Below are 20,968 nucleotides of genomic sequence, written 5' to 3'. Positions count from 1 at the left end.
AGCTCTGCAAATTAAAGGTTCTGGTGTGGTGAGTACCTCTTTGCTTATTTTCATTCTTTACTTTCAGCCACATGCATGCTTGACATCTTGTCTACAAAAAGCAGAGTTGTTGTTCTGGTTTGTTATGTAAATAGGTATTGTTATTGTCCTTGACTTAAAAGATGTCATGAACATCACAGAAGGAATCTTTAATTTCACTAACTTCATCCCAGTTGGCCAAGAATAACGTGTATATCCATTGCATATTCTTAGAAGTTTGTTTTGATCTCTCTCTCTTTTCTTCATGACTGCTGGTGAATTATTCTGTACTCGGATAAGAAAAGTTCCTAAAACCATAGCAAGAGAATATTGTGGGTAGCTTATAACATGCCATGTTTAAAGTAACTTAATTGTTTAGTTGGATAGGCGTCTACTATTTTTAATCTTACCTCATGTTAATAATAACTATATAATCATCGCACTTCACATTTCACATTACTAGGGGTGGGAGTTCGGTATTCGGTTTGGTATTTTTAATGTTCGGATTCGGTAATTTGGTAATCGGTATTTGAATATAGATACCAGATACGATACTTATAAATATCGATTCGGTAATTCAGTAATCAATAAATTAACTTTGGTTCGGTATGGTATTTGGTAATACCATATTATAATTGGAGATGCGCAAATGTACGTTAAAACTTCAAAGAGTATATTTAGTAGCCGTTTGGCCATGAAAACTAAAATTTTTCGGAGTTGGAGTTGAAATTGGAGTTGGAGTTATGTTTGACCATGTCTTTTTTGAATTTTCTTTTTGACTTTTGAATTTTTTTTTTTAAATATGATTTTATGCCCTAACTTTTACAAACTATCAAAATCACCCAACTAAAATTTACCTACTAATGGAAAAAGAACACAATTAGCCACTATTATAAAAATAATTACATATACATGGTCATATTTAATGAATTTTAATTATAACATATATAATATTTACATTAATAGCCGTTTTCTCATATTTGAAAATTGTAAATATGGATGTTATATTAACAGATCACTGCTTCCTGTTTTTTAGGTAACAAATATTATCTTTCAAACAAATTTATTTTTTTAGAAATTTATTTAATTTATTTCCTTCATTTTCCGTTCCTAAAAAATAGAAAATGATGAGTTGTTATTAAATTTTAGTGTGCCGCTAATTTATTTCTTTAATTTTCTTATACATGAAAGATTTTACTGTGTGTGAATAAATTATTTCTATGTAAAACATGCTTTGCATAATTATGGTAAATTATATCATATACCATAAATATATAAATATGCTTAATATGTTTCTTTATACTTTATATTTTTATATATGTGTACATGGTATATACATGGTGCAAATTTCATATATAACATACTTTGTATATTTATATTATAAATATGCTTAGTATGTCTCTTAATACTTTGTATATTTATATATGTCTGTATATGGTATTACATGATATAAACTTTATATATAACATACTTTGTATATTTCTATTATAAATATAATACTTTATATATTTATGGGTATAAATATAAATTAGCAGTAAAATAATGTCTTAAATAAGGGAGAAAATTAAATAAGGTATAAAAATAATGATGAGAGAGAAAAAGAGATATATATTAATTAGGATAGCATTAAATTTGAAATTATAATTATCTTATTCTTTAAAACTGCTATATACGTAATATTGAAAAAGTAATGTTATAAGGAGAGTTTTATGTAAAAATTTAAAAGATTGAGTTATATGTAATAATAATAAAAGTTGGAATTGGAGTTGGAAAATTGTGAAAAGAACAAAAAGCTGTTTTTCCTTTTTAGAATTTTTTTTCAAAATTATTTTCCGAATTTTCATGGCCAAACACCACAATTTCCAACTCCGAAAAAAATATTCGGAAAAAAGGAACAAATTTCCATGGCCAAACGGGCCCTTAATAGAAACCTTATTTAGTAATTTTTTGTTATTTTTTACGAATATATTATCAAGGTCCAAGAAATTCTTTGAGATGACTAATACTATTGTCTATTGGGTTGGCTAGACATATCGTATTATATATATATATATATATATATTTATATATATATAATACGATATTCAGTATTTACCGAATACCAAACGGTTTTAATATCTTGTATCAAACTCAATCCCAAATACCAAAATATTGAAAGTTTACTCCCAAATACCATACCAAATACCAAATTATCGAATAGCAATTACCAATTTTTTTTGTTTGATACGGCAATTCGGGTTTTGGTATTTTATGCCAACCCTAAATTGGTATCGGATGAAGTTTGTGGATGTATTAATATTGCACGCCATTCACTTGAGCGATAAGCGAGAAAGCACTAGAACAACCTGCGGAACAATCTGAAGTTAAACTGCCTTCCCGTTCCCATTTGTTTGTAAATTAATATGTTGGGCCCATGCTTAGCACGGGCCTAGCCCATCTTGTATTAAATTTTACTTAGTCCTTTGTGGGAGATTCTTAAATATAGACCCAAATTAGGGTGACTTTCAAATTTTAGCCCCAAATAAAAAGGCTTTGTTAAAATAGCTTTAACTTGTTAAGTCATATTTTCTTGGACAAAAATACCTTCTGCAGAATATTTGTCGTTAAACCTCTTTCCTTCAGCCATTAAACCTCTCTCTTCTAAATTTTAGAATCGACTTTCAAATATTCGGAGAATCGACTTTACCAGTAAGGGTTCTTCAGGTATGAAATTCATCACCAAAATTCATTGTGATAATTTTAGCTTATTGATGCATTGTGGTAATTTTAGCTCTTATATAATTAGCATATTGATTTGATTTTTGGGGAGGTGAACGTAAGCTGAAGTTTGGATATGCTATTGTTGTAGTAACATATTTACCATTGGGGAATTGCGTCAAATAGATTGTGGGCAGTTTGTATTTTAATTGTGTTGATTTGCTGTTCGTTATATTATTGTGTTTTAATCCAATGTACCTTTTCTCCTGTTACTTCTTGGATTTATGCTATATCACTCGAAATTCCATGCATAATTTCACCAGTATTCAGTTCTGTGTCAAAAAATCCAATGTCCTGTTGTAAAACAACTCTTAGATACTTATTTCTTATTTTGTGAGCTGATCTTTCTCCGACCAATCTCCAGCAAGTTGTCTCTAGCATTATAAGATGATAAAGTGTCGACTGTCGTTGCTCTCTTTCAAACGTTAAAATCCAGACTAAGATGAGGATGAAAAATGTCTAAATTACCTAAGTATGCTCTGATCATGACTATTACGGATAGTCCAGTCATAAGCACACACACCTGAAGGTTGTATCAACTGTTAGCAGTTACGTCTACTTTAGGATAGTAGTTCATGAATTCATCTCTTTTTACTACTCGCGGTATGGAAGGGTAAGGGGTTATTAACTGAGAGCTTTAGAAGCACACAATAAAAGTCTAAGTATATATTACCGCCCCCACATCCTTTATCATCTAGTCTTTGTCTTTGTCCAGAGCAATTTTATTTACGAAATTACCAAAAACATAAGAATACCAAGGAAACGATCCTCCATTTATTAGAGCCCCAATACAACCCAATAGCAGTAGTACAATATCCAACTTGATTGAGTATTTGAACAAGCTTAGTAATCCAACTTGCTTAGGAGCTGGCGTGTCATCTTCTTTGTCATGTATTGCGTGGTTCTTGTAAGTATCATCGTACAAATCATTTCCATATAGATGGAGATTTGATTGTCTAGAATGTTGAACATGGTGGCTCTGCTCCTCATAAACATAATCAACACAATTTGATGTATCGGTGTTGAAGCTATGTACCATTTGATTGACGTGTCCATAATGACCTCTTGCGATGTCACAATTATATGCATTTGACCTGCAACGTTAAATTAATATGATTAGAAAATCTGTATACATGCAAATTGATGTTGTGAAACCAATTTGACTTGTTGTGTTTGCTTAAGAATATATAGTGAACTATTCAAAGTTTGCTCTCTAACATCTGAAGCTTTGCGATGAGAAGTTAGCACAATTAAGCATTTATCATAGCGTTTAGATGCCTTATGTTTGAGTCTAACTGCACTAAAATACACGGGGTTTGAATCACCTTGCTTATACCCAAAGCTCTGAATTTTTATAGTAACATGCTCTCTTCAATATTGCTCCACTTCTTAGTAATAGTCAGTACATCATTCTCTTTCAAGGCCATACTATCAGAGTATTGAGTTGATAAACTCTGTTGTATCACTTGCAACGTATCTCTGAAGTAAAAAATCCTCTCAGAATCACCTCTATAGTGTGTGTTGTTCAGTAATTTCAAGTGCGATTTTAGCATCTTCAGATTTTGCCATACATTTCAAGTTATGCCCCATGGGCAATAGTTGACACTGCTTTAGTTTGTGATGATTTGGCAGATGACCTATAACTCTTGCCCCAGAGGTAAGACTGAGATAGTTATGCCCCATGGGCAAAAGTTGACACTATCATAGTCTGTAATGATTTGACAGATGACCTATAACTCTTGTCCTAGAGGCAAGACTTCGACAGAGATGCCCCATGGACAATAGTTAACTATGTCTTACTCTTTAATGATTTTACTTGTTAAAGATATATATTCTAAATTAAATTGTTACTAATCTTTTTTTGTTTCATTTTTCACAGGGGTTGTGCTTGGAATGAATGAAAATGAAATGAGTATTGAAAGTATTGATAGAAATAACGAGTTACAGGTTATTGAACAACTATTGGAGGCTGAAATAGCTGAGCCATCCAAGATTAAGAGGGTAAGCCAAAAAAAGAAGAGGATACTTGATGTCGCAACTACTCTCTTGAGACACAATGCCTCTTTGAATGAGGTAAATGTCAAGTCGATCTTCATTGACAAACAAAATATGATGACGTGCATGTCAAACATTGCAATTACACACAACATCCAATTTAAGGTTATCAAATCAAGCATAACAAGATATTCACTGCGATGTTTGGACGACAACTGTGTGTGGCGGTTTCATGCCTCGAAGATTTCCAATTCCTTGCTCTTTCAGGTTACTACATATGAAAAGGCTCACAGTTGCTCGATTGATTTCATAACGTCCGACCACAAAAATACAGCATTAAAGGTCATTTGTGACTACATACTAGAGCTCGTGCGTGACTCTAGTAATGTAATCACACCCAACTTAATGGTGGATGAAATGAGAAGGAAATACAAAATCATCATATCCTACAACAAAGGATGACGAGTGATACAACATGCCTATACAGTGATAAGAGAAACCGCGGAAGAGAACTACAATAGGTTGCTATCGTATCTTCACATGATAAAGAAAAACAACCCAGGAACCTACACAAACATAAAGAGGAACGATGAGAACATGTACAAATGTTATACTGTTGAAATTGACAACTTTTGCCCAAGAGGCAACAATTTATCCTTTATTTGCACTGATTACATTATTAACATAGATGGAACTCTTGCGTCACGGGCAAGACTTGGTTTAGAAAATTGTAGAAATTGAAAACTTTTGCCCAAGAGGCAACAATTTATCCTTTATTTGCACTGATTAGATTATTAACATAGATGGAACTCTTGCCTCATGGGCAAGACTTGGTTTAGAAAATTGTTGTACAAATGCTATCCTGTTGAACTTGAAAACTTTTGCCCAAGAGGAAAAAGTTTATTCTTTAATTGCACTGATTAGGTTATTAACGTAGATGCTACTCTTGCCTCATGGGCAAGACTTAGTTTAGAAAATTATTGTACTCTGATTATAAACATTAAATGCAAATTGTTACTTATATTCTTTTGCTCAACACAGGTTTCAATATGCATTCATTGCTTATGACGCTTCAATCATTGGATGGGCCAACTGTAGACCGATCATAATGATAGATGCAACATTTTTAAAGTAAAATATCGTGATGTCCTCATGATAGCAGTTTCAAAGGACGGAAACAACAACATATTTTCTTTGACTTTTGGAATTGTAGACTCAGAAAATAATGAGTCTTATAACTGGTTCTTCAATCAGTTAAGACATGCAATTGGGGTACGTGAACAATTATCTATTCTATCAAATCGTTACCCAACCATTGTAAATGCAATTACAAATGTCTATCCAGAGTGTCAGCATGGGATATGCATCTATCATATGGAGAAGAATTTAAGAAAAAGATACTTCTCAGATGTGGTTCTATCACTTTTCTACAACGCAGTAACAACATACAAACGAACTGAATTTTATACTTTCATGGATGAGATAGAAAAATTCAACAAAGTTATTGTGGAGTACTTGAAAGAAGAAGAACCAGAAAGATGGGCTCGTTCATTTCATACCAACAGAATATACAATATGCTTACGACTAACAACGTGGAGTCCATGAATACAGTACTAAAAAAACCAGGAAACTGCCAATACTGGGACTGATCGATTACATTCAAAACAAGTTACAAAGTTGGTTTTATGAAAGAAAAATAGAATTGCAAGGCAACTTTCATGACATCACACGTTGGATGAAAGTGGAGGTGACTGACAAGATTCAAGTCGCATTGAAATTGAAAGTAAGTAATTAAAATTGTATTTTGATAATAGGAAAATATACTGTTACTATTTTTTTATCGCAGATTATACATTGCTGATTTACTGTTATTTGTGATTTATTGCTAGTTTTTTTATTTTTTTGAGATTCGCGGGCAAAATATGAATTTTTTTGCTTTTGCTCATAGTTGCGTGATAGTTTGTGATTTGATGTTGTATGCTTAATTATAGTTGTTTTTTGGTTGCCTCAAGATTCGTCTGCTATGTATGTTTGATTGATCTGTATGGCTGATTCTACTCATATACTAGATGTTTCACTATCATAGTTGATTCTACTCCTAGATTAGATGGAATATCTGTTTTATCACAATTTATTTGTAGTTGATTCTCCTGCTCATATGTTGGAAGCATCACTATTGAATCAACTGTTGTTCCTAAGCAAGGTTCTGTCTTTTCCATATAATACAGGAAATTTAACTTTGAAAGCTCATTTCTTGGATGATAGAACCTTCTCCTGCACTTTTCCTTACTAAGCCAAGCATCAAAACTCTAACTATCACCTATATCGGACCTTTTCTTCCATTTTGAAATAGAACCTTAATTATTACTCCCTATTATTGGTCACTTATTATTCGATTTTCCATTAGTTCAATATTATATTGTGATTTGATGTTATATGCTTGATTATAGCTATTTTTTGGTTGACTCAAGATTCATCCCCTATGCATGGTTGATTGCTCTGTATGCCCGATTCTGCTCGTATACTAGATGTTTCACTAGAAGTCATCATTTATTTATCATTTTATTTACAGGTAGACTCCATTGATGCAATAAGATTTGTTGTAAGAGAAAAAGAAGTTGAATATATTGTAGACCTAAAGAGCAGAACTTGTCAATGCTTGGTATTTCAAACAGATGAGATACCATGCACCCATGCAATTGCAGCGATAGAGAGTAGACATTTGAATAAGTCTAGCTATTGTTCTCATTGATTCTCAAGACAGTGTTGGCTACAAACATACCAGGAAGAAATCCTACCAGTTGGAAGTACAACATCATGGATTGTCCCCGATAGCATAAAGGATCTGATCATAAACCCCCCAGATAAGGATGTTCTGCTTGGGAGAAGACAAACATCCAGATATCCTTGTAGAACAGAATCTTCAAGAAACAATTATAGATGTTTAAGATGCAAAAGGACCGGGCATTACAGATCAAATTATCACTATACTCCTATCCTTCATCCATATATAAGAAGATACAGAAAGAAAAATGAGAACACATGATTAGTTTTACTTTTTATCCGAGAAGTTGGATCAAAATAGTAGTTATAATAGGATTTTTTTGATCCCTATTTTAGTTAGTAACAAGTACTTTTGACTTTCAATCACGAATGTCTTCTTATTTATATGAATTTTTAACTTGTGGTGAAGTATTTAACTCAATACCTTCTTATTGATTGCTTATAAAAATTATTTAGTATGTTAAATTTTCTTATATATTGATGTGTAAAAATATATCATATTAATAGGATTCGGGGAAGGACTATACCCCCAAGAGATGAGATGTGAATAATCCACGGAATACATTTTAAAATTTGCCTTGAAGGCAAGATGCAGAACAAGTTGTGCCCCATGGGCAAAAGTTGACACTACCTTATTCTGGAATGATTCGGTAGATGATTTACAAATCTTGCCCTAGAGGCAAGACTTAAGCCCCAAAGAAACAAGTTATGCCCTATGGGCAAGAGTTAACACTAACTTAGCATGTAATAACTTGAAAGATGATCTGCAGCTCGTGCCCTAGAGGCAAAACTTAATACAACAAACGAACAAGTTATGTCCCATGGCCAAACGTTGATACTAGATTACTGTGTGATGATTTGGTGGATAATTTATAAGTCTTGCCCAAGAGGCAAGATTTTTAGACCCCAAAGGAACAAGTTATGCCTCATGGGCAAGAGTTGACACTAGCTTATTCTGCAATGATTCGACAAATGATCTATAACACTTGCCCTAGAGGCTAGACTTAGCCATCAAAAACTACAAAAAGAAAAGCACAGGGGAGTATTCAATTGCGAGTAGAAAATAAGATGATATCAATCAACAAAACCAAGCATCTAAACAAATAAATAAAAGTGGAGAACCAACTACTGAGGAGGAGGAGATGATCCTTGGATTACAAGGTCTAAATTGTTTCTTATTTTATGCCATTTAATCGAAGACAAATGTGATTGAAAAGTTCACAATGAACAAAATACTCATAAAGCAGTCGCACATAATTAATGATAAGACAGGCCCCATAGGAACAAGTTATACCTCATGGGCATGAATTGGCCCTGCCACATTGTTTACTAATTTAGAAGATACTCAATAACTCTTGCCTCAGGAGCGAGACTTGCCACAAGGGAAGACAAAAAATATTCTTCGATAATAAAATATAAATATACAAAGATACCAACAGATGAATAAGTAGCGATTCTACATTGTATATTTCACGTTATCACATCAAAAATAGCTGATTCAATTTGAAAAGACTGTTTAAACTTTACATAATCGCATAAAAATAGCTAAAAATCCTTCATGTTCAGTGAGTTTCAATAACTACAAAGCTAAAAATAGCTAAAAACCCTTCATGTGCAGTGACTTTCAATAACTACAAAACTAAACTACTACTCGTGGTGCGTCCTCTTCCTCTTTTCCTTTCCAAATAATCTGCCAACTTTTTCTGTAGTGTTGTCTTTTATACCAACTTCTAGTTTTCTCTTTCCATAATCCCACAACAAAGCTCCATACCTCATGCGAACATTTTGTTCCTGAATTTCATTCACCCCCTTGAAATTTGCAATGCCGACTCCTCGCCCGTCACATAGTTTATGTAATCCCTGAATATGCTCCACAATAGAATCACACTTGGATTCTAAAGACTATGTTTAAAAAAATTAATAATGTCAACAACACAATCAACACAATTATTGATATAATGATGTTGTTTCTATTGAGTAATAAATCTAATGCAAAAATTACCGTAATACGACTCATAATCACCTCTAAAGAAGTATCAAGATGAGTCTTAATAGAAGATGTCACTCTCTGCATGAAAATTGCAAAAAAAAAAAAAAGATTACTAAAGTAAATTAGAAACTCAATATTGAATTATGATTTAACAGTAAAATAATAAAGTCCACCCAAATAACATTTATCCCGAGATAACACAAAAAATTATTATAAAGAGTAATTCTCACCTACTTGAGCTAAACTAGAGTTCGAAACCAAATTTTCTACTAAACCATTAATGTACCAGGAAGCAACAGGTTAAAACCTCCAGTTTCAATAATTAACTATGCTCTCTAAAAGAATGTGCGAATAAACATGTGCAGAACACGCACTGCTTAAAGAAACAATTTGTGCAGAACTTAGTGGTTACCAGTTACCACCAAACAAAAATTTGAAATAAGTGCAAATGGAGTAGACAGTAAAGATTGGACCCAAGTTAAGAGTAGGGGAAGATGCATTTTTGCTGTACCGAGACAGCAGGACTTCATGTACATTGCACATATAATAACCCAACTCTTCATTCAATATTATGCAGTCAACGAACTAAGGCAGTTTGAGAGAAGTACTATTTTTTTTTTCAAGTTTAAATCCATCACCAAAACCGTTCTAACATGTGGTGATGGAATGTTTGGCGAGACAAAATGAATACTAACTACTTAATTCATACTTCATATAAACCAATTATACATCTGTTAAGGAAAAAACTTGGCTTGAGTTAATTGACTCATGATATGTAAACTAACTTGTATAAATGAAGATGATTGAAATTTAGATTAGACTATTGCACGAATTGGTAACAAAACCAGCTTATGTATGCTTGAGCTCTACATCAAGAAAAAGACGAGTAGAGAAAATAAAGTCAAAATCACAATAGATGATTTTACTTACAAGAATATATGAAGTTGACCATACATTACTTTACTATTTCAACATGGTGGTGCCCAATTCCCAGATCCGCTACAACAAAATCCAACGATTGTTATGATGTACTAGGGTAAGATATCAAAAAGAACATGTATCACTTATTTAACTCACTAGAAGGACATGGATTTGAGACCAACATTCAAAACTTCCCAATTCCATATTACAAAATAGTGTCTGGTCGAACTTCACAAAAAATTCATGACTTTATTCTTAAATCTTTTTTAACTATATAGGATGCCGAAACCCCAATTCTCTTATTAGTACACAGATTGCAATCCTAAACTCAGCAAATTCGAACAACGCCTAAGACAATACGAAACTACTGTACTTATACCAATCTCGACTCCAATGCACACAATGGAAAATATGCTAAAAACCTTTCGCATTCAAAAATCCTAAAGTTACAATCTTTGACAAAGCAAGAGCAAACATTATCAATAGAAAGATGCTAAACCCCAGTTCTCTTATTAGTACAACAACAACATTTCTGGTGAAATCCCATAAGTGAAACTGTCGAGGGTAGAGTGTAGGTAGATTTAATCCCTATTTAATAGAGATAGAGAGGTTGTTTCTAATCTTATTAATACATAGATTGCAATCTTAAACTCAGCAAATTCGAACAGTGCCAAAGACAATACAAAACTGCAGTACTTATACCAATCTTGGCTCCAATGCACACAATAGAAAACATGTTAAAAACTTTTAGCATTTAAAAATCCTAAAGTTACAATCTATGACAAAGCAATGGCAAAAATTATCAATAAAACGCTGCTAAACCACAATTCTCTTATTTGTACAACAACAACACTCTTAGTGAAGTCCCATAAGTAGGTCTGTCGAGGGTGGAGTGTACGTAGATCTTATCCCTACCTCATCGAGATAGAGAGGTTGTTTCCAATGCACACAATTGAAAACATGCTCACTTCCTTTAGCATTCTAAAACCCTAAAGTTAAAATCTTAAAAAACACAAGACCAAAACTATAGCATTTTAAGTAAAGTTACAATCTTAACAAAACAATAGCAAAATAATCAACAAAAACAACTTCCCCACACAACTAAAAGCCCAAAAAAAAAAGATATGTACAAAAACTTACTATTCAGTAACATCTTCAAGAACCATGTTAACATAAACATCAAAGCCTCTAAGTGTACCAACAAGCTCCTTATCACCTTCCATTATAACCCAAATCTTTGAACCAATACAACGATCAGAATAATAAAAAATTCATTGTAATCTCACAAGTGCGGGAATCAAAACAAAAACGTGCATTTCATCAAAAAAAATCTAACCATCATCTAAGAGGCAAAATAAAGATATCCACATTGCAAAGGCCTATTACAAGACCTCCAACTTGACACAATAGAAATTACATAGTACTAGTAGAAATTATCAAAGATCTCAAATCTAGTAGCACAAAACTATTTTGGTTCAATTGGCGATAGCGTATTACAAGATGGGAAACCGAACCCTTACCAAGAAGGTGAAAGTTTCTCTAACAACCAACTGAGCTGCTAGGTTTCCTGCTAGCAAAAAATTCAGGTAAACCAACTAAGCTACTGAGATTTTCCAATAGCACAAAGTTCAAATAGTCAATCAATCGAGCTACTAAGATTTCTAGAAACATAAAACTTTTGATTTCAATCAAGATTTACTTTTTCCATGAAATCAAGAATGTGGGATAATTCAAAATTCACTTAGTAACACACAACTAACAAAATTAAAACTTCTTAACTGTACAACCACCAATTTGACAAATTCCTAAATATAACTCCCAAAAATACAATAAATTTGTATTATGAGTTAAAACCTTAAACGTAAACAACAAAAAGAGATTTAAATACCCAATTCAACAATAAAACATACAAAAAAGATTAAATAAATGTAAATGACAAACTGAATTTAGTAGCACCTTACATCAACAATGATGTCAATTAAATCTGAAGGCAAAAGTCTCGAAGATTTGCGCTCTATTTCTTCATCAGAAGCAACATCCATATTTTTTGTTAATTGAGTTTGAAATTTTGAGAGAAATCAAATGAAGGGGAAGAGGAGCAATAGAAAGGATTTTGAAAATGAGGAAATAAAAAGATGAACGAGAAGTAATAATTGACGAAAATTCTGGGAAAAAAAGAGAAATTTAAAAAAATTTAAATAAAGATTAAAGATAAATAAATTTTAAAAAGGAAAAAAAAATGAAGAAATAGATAATGGTTGAAAAAAAGGAAAAGAGAAAAAAAAATAAAGGTTGAGACAAATAAATTAAAATACGAAAATAAAGTTAAAGGAAAAAATAAAAATTGAAAATAATAAAAATCACAATAATAAATTTAAAGGAAAAAAAAGAGTGAAAAAAAGTAGAATAATAAAAATAAAGGAAAAATTAAAAAATAAAAATAACAAAAAATAAAATTTGAGAAATAAATGAGTATGGAAAGGTTAAAAATATATTTGAGGTGTGGAGGGACAAAATGATACTTTTTGTATATTAAAAAGTAAGGAAAATTATTCTTTAAAGACATTCTTATTTGGGGTCAAATATCTAAAGCCACTCATATTTGGGTCTATGACATGCAATTTCCTGGTCCTTTGTCATTTGAATCCTTCAACCCATTAAAATACAAGATTTTAGATCCACCTGATGCATATGTGACATTAAATTGCTGAGTTGAAAAAACATGTGACATTAAATTGCTGAGTTGAAAAAATGCGCACACATTTTAAGCGAGTGTAAGTATTTGTCATTTAAATTTTTTTAAAAAAATTTAAAAATAATAAAATTAAAACCCCCCTACCCCACACCGGTACTCGTCCCCAAACCCATGCAGCACCACCACCACCAAACCAGCCAACCTTCCCCTCCCCCGCCCTCCCCCTCCCCCCCCTCTACCCAGCCGCCGCACCACAACCCCCGACAACCCCCCCCCCCCCCCCCCCCCCCCCCACCCATTAGTTATATCAATATGATATAAATTGTTATTTTTAAATAATGGTGGAGATGAATTTTATTTTTTAAAAAATATTTTTTATAATTAATGAAGATATTATGACATGTCATTAATTTATATGACGTATATGACGTGAAATTCTTTAGGGAGAATAAGCCACACATGATTAGAAAGGTTTAAAATTGGTATTTTGATGAGTTGAAAGGTCAGATGACAGAAATATCCACTTTACAAACACAAATAAGTACAAGGATCCAGTAGATCATTTCGCCTAATTATTTTATTTGTTTGTACTTTTTCTTTTGGCCATTGATTTAGTTCATCAGAATTTGATGCTAATAGAACTGAAATTTTTCATGATATATTTAAAACATTAGAGAAAATAAATGTCAGGAAAAAATACCTTCAAGAGAATTGCATGTAATTTCATAATCATATTCCTTCTGGTCCTATTACATGTCATATTACTAGACGTCTTTTAATAAAATATTAATATAATAAAATTTATTTGACGTATTTATCATTATTTGTTCTTTGATCTTTCATCTTCTGTAGGGGAGAACTACTACTACAACAACTGAAAAGTTTACTTCTACACCAAGGGAAATTGCAACATCCCAAATGCATGTATCATTAGCAAACATTTGAAATCAGAATGAGAAAATGATTAGCAAGGTGTTATCTTACTAATAAAATTACATAATCAAAACATTAGATTTCTTCCCTATTTCTTTGGTTGGAAGTTGTCTTCTAACAAAGATGAAGGAAAAGACTTGTGGAGCACCAGAGGTGAGGTGTGTTGCTGGAGTAAAATGGTGGGATGTTGTTTCTCAAACTTGGATCAACAATGACATCTCTCCAAATTCAGTTAGTCATCCTTGCGCGTCTTACGCCTGAAGAGCATATAATAGAGTGACGATAACCATTGCCAAATGATAATCAGCCAGTTTCTTGACTTTGGTTTAAGTTCTGGTCTTGGTCCAAATAGTCCTTTGTAAAGTTCCTTTTGTTTTTTATAGACAGCCTTCTCGTGTTCTGCAATCAAATGCAATTCTCTAGTAATGGCTTTATCTTGCGGGGCAAGCTTACGTGCTTTAAGGAAGTCCTCACGAGCTGCATCAGTCTGTCCAAGTACAGACCTAGCCTTTCCACGTCTAAACAACGCTTTTACATTGTTTTCATCTTCTGCTAGAACCTGATCAGCATCAGAGAATCAAGCTCGACATTACTAACTTCAACACTTGTAATCTTTTTCTCCGAATAATGAGTTTTAAGGACACGGAAGAAGATAAAGCAAATAAATTTCATAATTCAGTCACCCAACTGCTGGCATGGGTGCACGTAGTCGAAAGAAATTGGACAATTACATTAACAGAAAAGGAAAAGGATGCCAGAACAAATAACTAGGTCATGCAAGCTAGCAGGGCAAGGTCTTTAGCAAGAATTATAAACTTGTTAACCTCTCTTCTACCAGGGAAAGTAAGGCCATGCAGATTTCTTTTTCCCAATTCTCCACGAGGTAACAAAAAGATAGTAAGCTACAGACACAATACAAACTAGGACAAAAAAAATATCTACAGAAACAGGAGGCAGCAATACATATCTAAACCTTGAAGAAATGTATACTTACAACGCTACATTGTGCGATGGCTTCATCATATCGCTGGAGCTTCAGCAGGCAGGCTGCCATGTTCAGATGGCAGGGATTCTTTACTGCTAAAGCCATGTCCCGGAACTTACCAAACAGCTGAAACATGAAGTCATCTCCCATATATGCTATGGCCTAAGGAACACAAATAGAACATCATGTACTATGAGGATACAGGAAACATATGAGTACGGGAAAATATAAACTAATCAACTATAAGCAGTGGTGAGACCATTTCATACTGTTGCATAGCCTCCTCAAGTTTCTCTTCCTTGAATAAAGCATTTCCATCCATCTTTCTTCTATCTGCTGCCCCGATTCTCTCCTCTACTGTCATGTCACCTCGTGCTTTCCCCTAAATATATTGCACAGAGAATAATGAGCCCTACTTCTTTTGGCACCCTTCCTAGGAGCCTGTTAGAAGATTAGGTGCTCTATAGGTGTATTGATTCTTGCTTGTTAATGGTAAGTGTTAAAAATGGTTACCAAGAAAAAAACTATCCTATAACATATAATGACCCTTTAGTTGTTCAATGCCAATAATGTAATTAACAAGTCTACACAGCAGGTCTATCATTATGGAAGTGTCGTCTTTCATTTGCTACTTCTATGAGTACCAGCACCTTTAGCAAGTACAAACCAGAAATTAGTTAAGAAACATAACTCACTTCTCCTGTCTCATCGAAGCCAATCAACTCGACTTCATACAAAACATCAGCTGAAGGTGGGACATTAGGGAAAGAGAAACTTCCTTCTTTTCCATAGGCTAGTTCCCATCCAACATGCAATAAAGCACGCTCACCAGATTTCATGCTGTTAACGCCAATAGCAAGGCCAGTCATTTCCTTCTTCTCTGCAAGAAAACAACACGATAATACATCTTCTTTTGTATTATAAGAGCCTGTTTGGATTACCTAATTTTAAATAGCTGATAAGTATTTAAGTGCTAAAACAAGTATTTAGTGCTAAAACTGATTTTATAAATTAGCAGCTATGTATTTGGATAAAAACCGCTGAATCTAATAATAACAGCTGATATGTTCGGCAAAAATATGTGATAAGTCTTTTTTGGAAAAATGATTAAAATGCCTTTAATTAAATTTACGAGTATGTTTGTACGGAAAATGCGAACGACGGAAATGGAATGGAGAAGAAATTAGGAGTTGGTTTGGGAAGGATAATTTGAGAACTAGAAAAAATATAAACGATGAAATAGTAAGAATCTTGGTCAAATAAATACTCATACAGGTTCTCTTGGCACATGATTAGGGCTCTTTGCTAACGTGCCGGCGGCTGAATTCCATGGCAAAGCAAGGTCGTGAACGACCTCGGAAAGATCAGGCATCGACGAAGAAACACAGTAAGGCTCCCACGAGCTCTGTGAAGAAAGGCAAAATGGTATCTCGTGAAGAAGTCTCACAAGGTGAATCTAATGAAACAGTGGAAGGCAAAGGGAAGCAATGCAACAATGTTCCAACTACACCTTCTCCTGCCTGTCCCATGGCAGATCCGAGCTCTGCGGCGTCCACACCTGTTATGATGATGGCGAATCTGGAGCAATACCAAGTCTGGTCGTAGCAACTGGATCTACTACACGATCTAAGGCGATGGTTGAATCTGAAGCTGATGGTCATAGCAACTGGATCTACTACACGATCTAAGGCGATGGTTGAATCTGAAGCTGACTTGGGTGCTAAATCCAGAAAGGAAGCATGAGAGAAAAGGGACACTTCATCTATACCATAGACTAGGAGAAAGCAACGAGCCCAGTGAACCTTGTGGGTGATGCACAAGTGCCAAAAGGAACTCAAGACTAACATGGTCGGGGCTTTTCTCCCAAAAACGAATTGCAACTAATGGTGTGCCCATATCTTTTTTCCTTCCAGTGGTTGTAAATGGTACGTTAGCAGTTCAATTGGAGAGATGAGATTGAGGAACAGACTAGGGAATGGAGGAATGCACTTATACTCTATACTATGGAGAACACTCTAAATTACAATTATATGAGAAACTATATAGCTAGAACTTGGAATTGTTTTTATTTTTGACAATTAGCTAGAACTTGGAATTCTGTCGCCTGCCTTTATCTATATTTTCATGATGAGGGGTTTTTTACTGTGAAATTCAAATCTAGTTAGGATAAGGATGTTTTATACTCAGGCCTATACACAATGGATTGTGTGCCTCTAATTATGAAGACGTGGACTCCTAATTTTGATTTTCAGTAGGAACATCCCACAACAATTCCTCTATGGGTTAGGTTCCTAACCCAACTCTGACTTGTTGGGGTCCAGTTACTTAGAGCAGAATTGCTAGTCGTTTGGGGGAGCCTATGTTTGCTGATAAACACATTAAGAAACAAACTAGGATTTCTTATGCTCGAGTTATTATTGATATGGATGTTACTCAGGAACTTCCATCAGAGAATGACATTATTGAACCATCAAGCAAACTATTCTCCCCGAAGGTAGGATATGATTGGAACCGTGTGTTCTGTAGAAAAGATGTTAAGTATGGACACGTTTGTAGAGGAGACACTGAGAGGGACAATGGTCACCCTCCTAAAACTGATCAGGTCACCAAGAAGCAAGCAGTGCAGGATAAAGGTGCCCAGAGGGGTAAGAAAGTGATTCGGCAATGGAAAAAGCAAGTACCCTGCTCCAGCTGGTCAAGTAGAAACAGTAAAGCTAGTATTGATTGATCTGAATACATGAGACAAGGGGCCAGGATCACTCAGTAACAGCAAAAGCAAATGTGCGTGCCAGTCACTAGAGATGAAGTGAAAAATGTGCTATTTGCAATTGATGAAAATAAAGAACAAAGTATAGATGGTTTTAATGCTTACTTCTTTAGGAAGACATGGATATCATTAAGGAAGATCTGTTCAAGGCAGTCCAAGAATTTCTCCAGCATAACAGACTCCTAAAGACTGTAAACAACACTTAGTCACTCTTGTTCCTAAAACCTCTCACCCTGAAACTGCAAGAGGCTTTAAACCAATAGAATGTTGTTCTACAGTATGTAAGGTTATTTCTAAGATCATTCTAAGATCATCTCTGTCAGGATTCAAGGAGGCTTAGATGGGATAATTGGTCAGAGTCCGTCAGCTTCATTCCAGGCAAACTCATCCCTAATAATATCATCCTGAGCCATGAATTGGTAAAAGGATACACCAGGAAGCACCTCTGTCCCAGATGCATGATTAAAGAGAATTTACATAAAGCATATGACTCAATTAAATGGATCTTTATTAAACAAATGTTACGAGATTGGTTTCCATAGCATGAGGGTTTAGTGAATTATGACTTGTATAAAAGATAGTGAGTTAAACATTTCTTATAAATGGTGCTTTATCATAAACTGTTTCAGCCAAAAGGAGCTAAAACAAGGGGACTCTATATCCCCTTTCATTTTTGTTATGGTGATTGAATAATTGAATAGATGTCTGGTAACTGTGCAGAATGTACTGCACTTCAATTGTCATTCAAGATGCCAGAAACGAGGGATTACTCATCTCTGCTTTGCAGATGATCTCCTGATGTTTGCAAGAGCCAAGCGGAGATGAGACATTTGTGCACTTGCTCAAAGGTAGATATGATCTATTCTCTGCAGCTTCAGAACCAAAGGACAATCTCAACGAAACCAAGGTTTATTTTTGGGGAAGTTGACTTACCAACACAACAGAGAATCTTGGATATTTTGAGGTATGAATTGGGTGATTTTCCCTTCAAGTATCACGGATTTCCCTAGTCTACCAAAAGAATAACTATGCTGCCATGCAAGCAGTGGTAAACAAGATTACAACTAAAATCACCTCCTGGATGGCTAATCTTATGAAGGGAGGAGGATTCAGCCTATAAATCCAATCCTATATGGAGTTCTCAAGTGTACTGGGCCCAACTATTTTTATTGCCAAAGAAGATTAAGAAGATGATTGAGGTTGTAAGTAGAAGTTATCTCTGGATAGGAGAAGCTACAATTACTAAGAAGGCTCCACTAGCTTGGGAAAATGTTTGCGTACCTAGGTGCAGGTGGTTTGAACCTTCTAAACTTGTAGATATTGAACCATGCAACTATTTGCAAGCTATTGTGGGCATTGAATAGAAAGAAGGAGAAACTACGGATCTGCACCTATTTATATAAAGAAGCAGTCTGTTGACACTATGACTTTACCTGCACAGGCTTCATGGTCAGAAAGATCCTGAATATGAGGAAATTCTGCCACCAAACACTTGGAGACACCACTAACCTAGAGCATACAAAGCTGAGAGGTGAACTATCCGAAGCCTAAAGGGCCACAGATTTCAACTAAAATTCCAAATCGGACACGGCATTCTGAGATTTCCCAAATTGGACATATCATGCAGATTTGAACGTTTGCTCCTACTTTAACGCCACACGTTTAACGACCGTTTTGGAGATGGGCATGGTCATGCAAATCGTTTTCACTTTAATGAGGATCATATTTTTTTTTTTGGGCATATCGAGTAACCTCAAACGAGGTGTACTTGTATTAATATTTTTTTCTGTCGTCCAACTTCGAACGAGGAGCATGTCATTTTCTTTTTTCTTTTTGAACATTGTCTTTCTATATAATTTCGGGAGATCGTTCCAAACTAAACGAAGTGCCCAACTTCCAACTTTGAACAATACGTCAAATCACTCCTGCCAAGATTCCTACATCAATTATTGATTGATTTCTGAAGGAATATTCTATGACAGGAAAACCTTGGTTTATCCCCCTAGTTTTGTAATGTGTTCACTTGGTAATCAATGAAGTGTCTTTAATTGCCAAAAAAAAAAAAGAAACTTGATCAAACTAAAAGTGCTTATAAACTGAAAATTTTTGGGTGTTTTCCAAATGCAGAGATAAGACAAAAGGTGCTTAAAAGCCATTTTGACCAATTTATAAGCTAACCCAAACACCCTTTAAGTAAATTTAGAAATCAAAACATCCTCAACCCTATGGTAACTTCTTTAAGTTTTAACTATTTCACGAGACTTGCGTTGTTTCCATGAATGGAAACACACACATAGGAAGCAAGCTATCACAAAATTTAGTACTCTATAAGCATCAATTGCTAATTTACTTAGCAAAAGCTCTTGAGGATAAAAATATCGAAAGTGATGAGTCTGAATGTCCTGCAAAGTGGTAAATTGGATATATACCTTTTCCTATAACCAGCTCAAGAGGTTGTTGTTCACGCCATGTATCTTCAAACTTGTGCTGGGTGCTTTCAGCCCATGCCCTGTAATGCACTACAAAGATAATTCTAGTCATTTTGTGCACTTGAAAAGGAAGAAAGACAGACTCTACCTCACTGAAATTTGAAAGATTATACATGAAATACAATAACAAGACTGAAAATTTAACTAGTGATTGCAGTGGTGGACTGCACTGAATCTGTGCGGCATGCAATAGTTAATGCTAGCCACCACTAAAAGAGTAATGTTTAGCCGGGCCATTAGAAGAGGAGAAAATATACAGCACATGTAATGTAGCACTTATGGAGTGAAAGAACTAACAGAGCTTTTGAAGAGAACAGAAAAACTCTGCCATACAAGTGAGCCTTGTATTAGATTTCTTGTTAATTTTTTGTGCACCTATGAGATTCCAGCTAATAAAGATGAAGAGACACTACTTGCAGAAACTATATTTTCGGTTAGCCTCTCGGATTGTTGTACATCACTTGATTACCAAGAGTTTTGCTAACAATCGCCTACATTTATTACTTCATAGAAACAAATAATCACGATTGCGGGGGAAATGCATAAAGCCCCTTTTGAACTATAGGCAAGTTTCCAGTTACACACTATATTTTATTTTTTATTATTATTATTTTTTTTGGGGGGGAGGGGGGG

The 20,968-nt window shown here is 34.4% G+C and overlaps 1 protein-coding gene and 1 long non-coding RNA gene across 2 annotated transcripts in view; both read right to left on the bottom strand.

Annotated features, from left to right (window-relative positions):
* Positions 1–14,027: 14,027 nt before the first annotated feature.
* The window catches only part of LOC107854196 (peptidyl-prolyl cis-trans isomerase FKBP42), a 10,284-nt gene continuing 3,343 nt past the window's right edge, over positions 14,028–20,968 (bottom strand). Inside the window, exons 4-8 of the mRNA XM_047397619.1 lie at positions 20,276–20,365; positions 15,775–15,959; positions 15,339–15,461; positions 15,089–15,241; positions 14,028–14,653 (exon numbers count right to left, since the gene is read on the bottom strand). Of these exons, the coding sequence (XP_047253575.1) occupies positions 14,327–14,653; positions 15,089–15,241; positions 15,339–15,461; positions 15,775–15,959; positions 20,276–20,365 (878 nt within the window). The 3' untranslated portion in view covers positions 14,028–14,326. The remainder of the gene's footprint in view (positions 14,654–15,088; positions 15,242–15,338; positions 15,462–15,774; positions 15,960–20,275; positions 20,366–20,968) is intronic.
* LOC107853785 lies at positions 16,353–20,268 on the bottom strand. The gene is made up of 2 exons (XR_007045548.1): positions 16,590–20,268; positions 16,353–16,484 (listed from the first exon to the last, which is right to left on the bottom strand). It is a non-coding gene; the product is annotated as an uncharacterized LOC107853785 (long non-coding RNA).

Source organism: Capsicum annuum, chromosome 1 (genome assembly GCF_002878395.1).
Source record: "Capsicum annuum cultivar UCD-10X-F1 chromosome 1, UCD10Xv1.1, whole genome shotgun sequence".
Classification (NCBI taxonomy): Eukaryota; Viridiplantae; Streptophyta; class Magnoliopsida; order Solanales; family Solanaceae; genus Capsicum; species Capsicum annuum.
The sequence above is the reverse complement of the archived record's forward strand: the minus strand, read 5'-3'. Positions and strand labels throughout refer to the sequence as shown.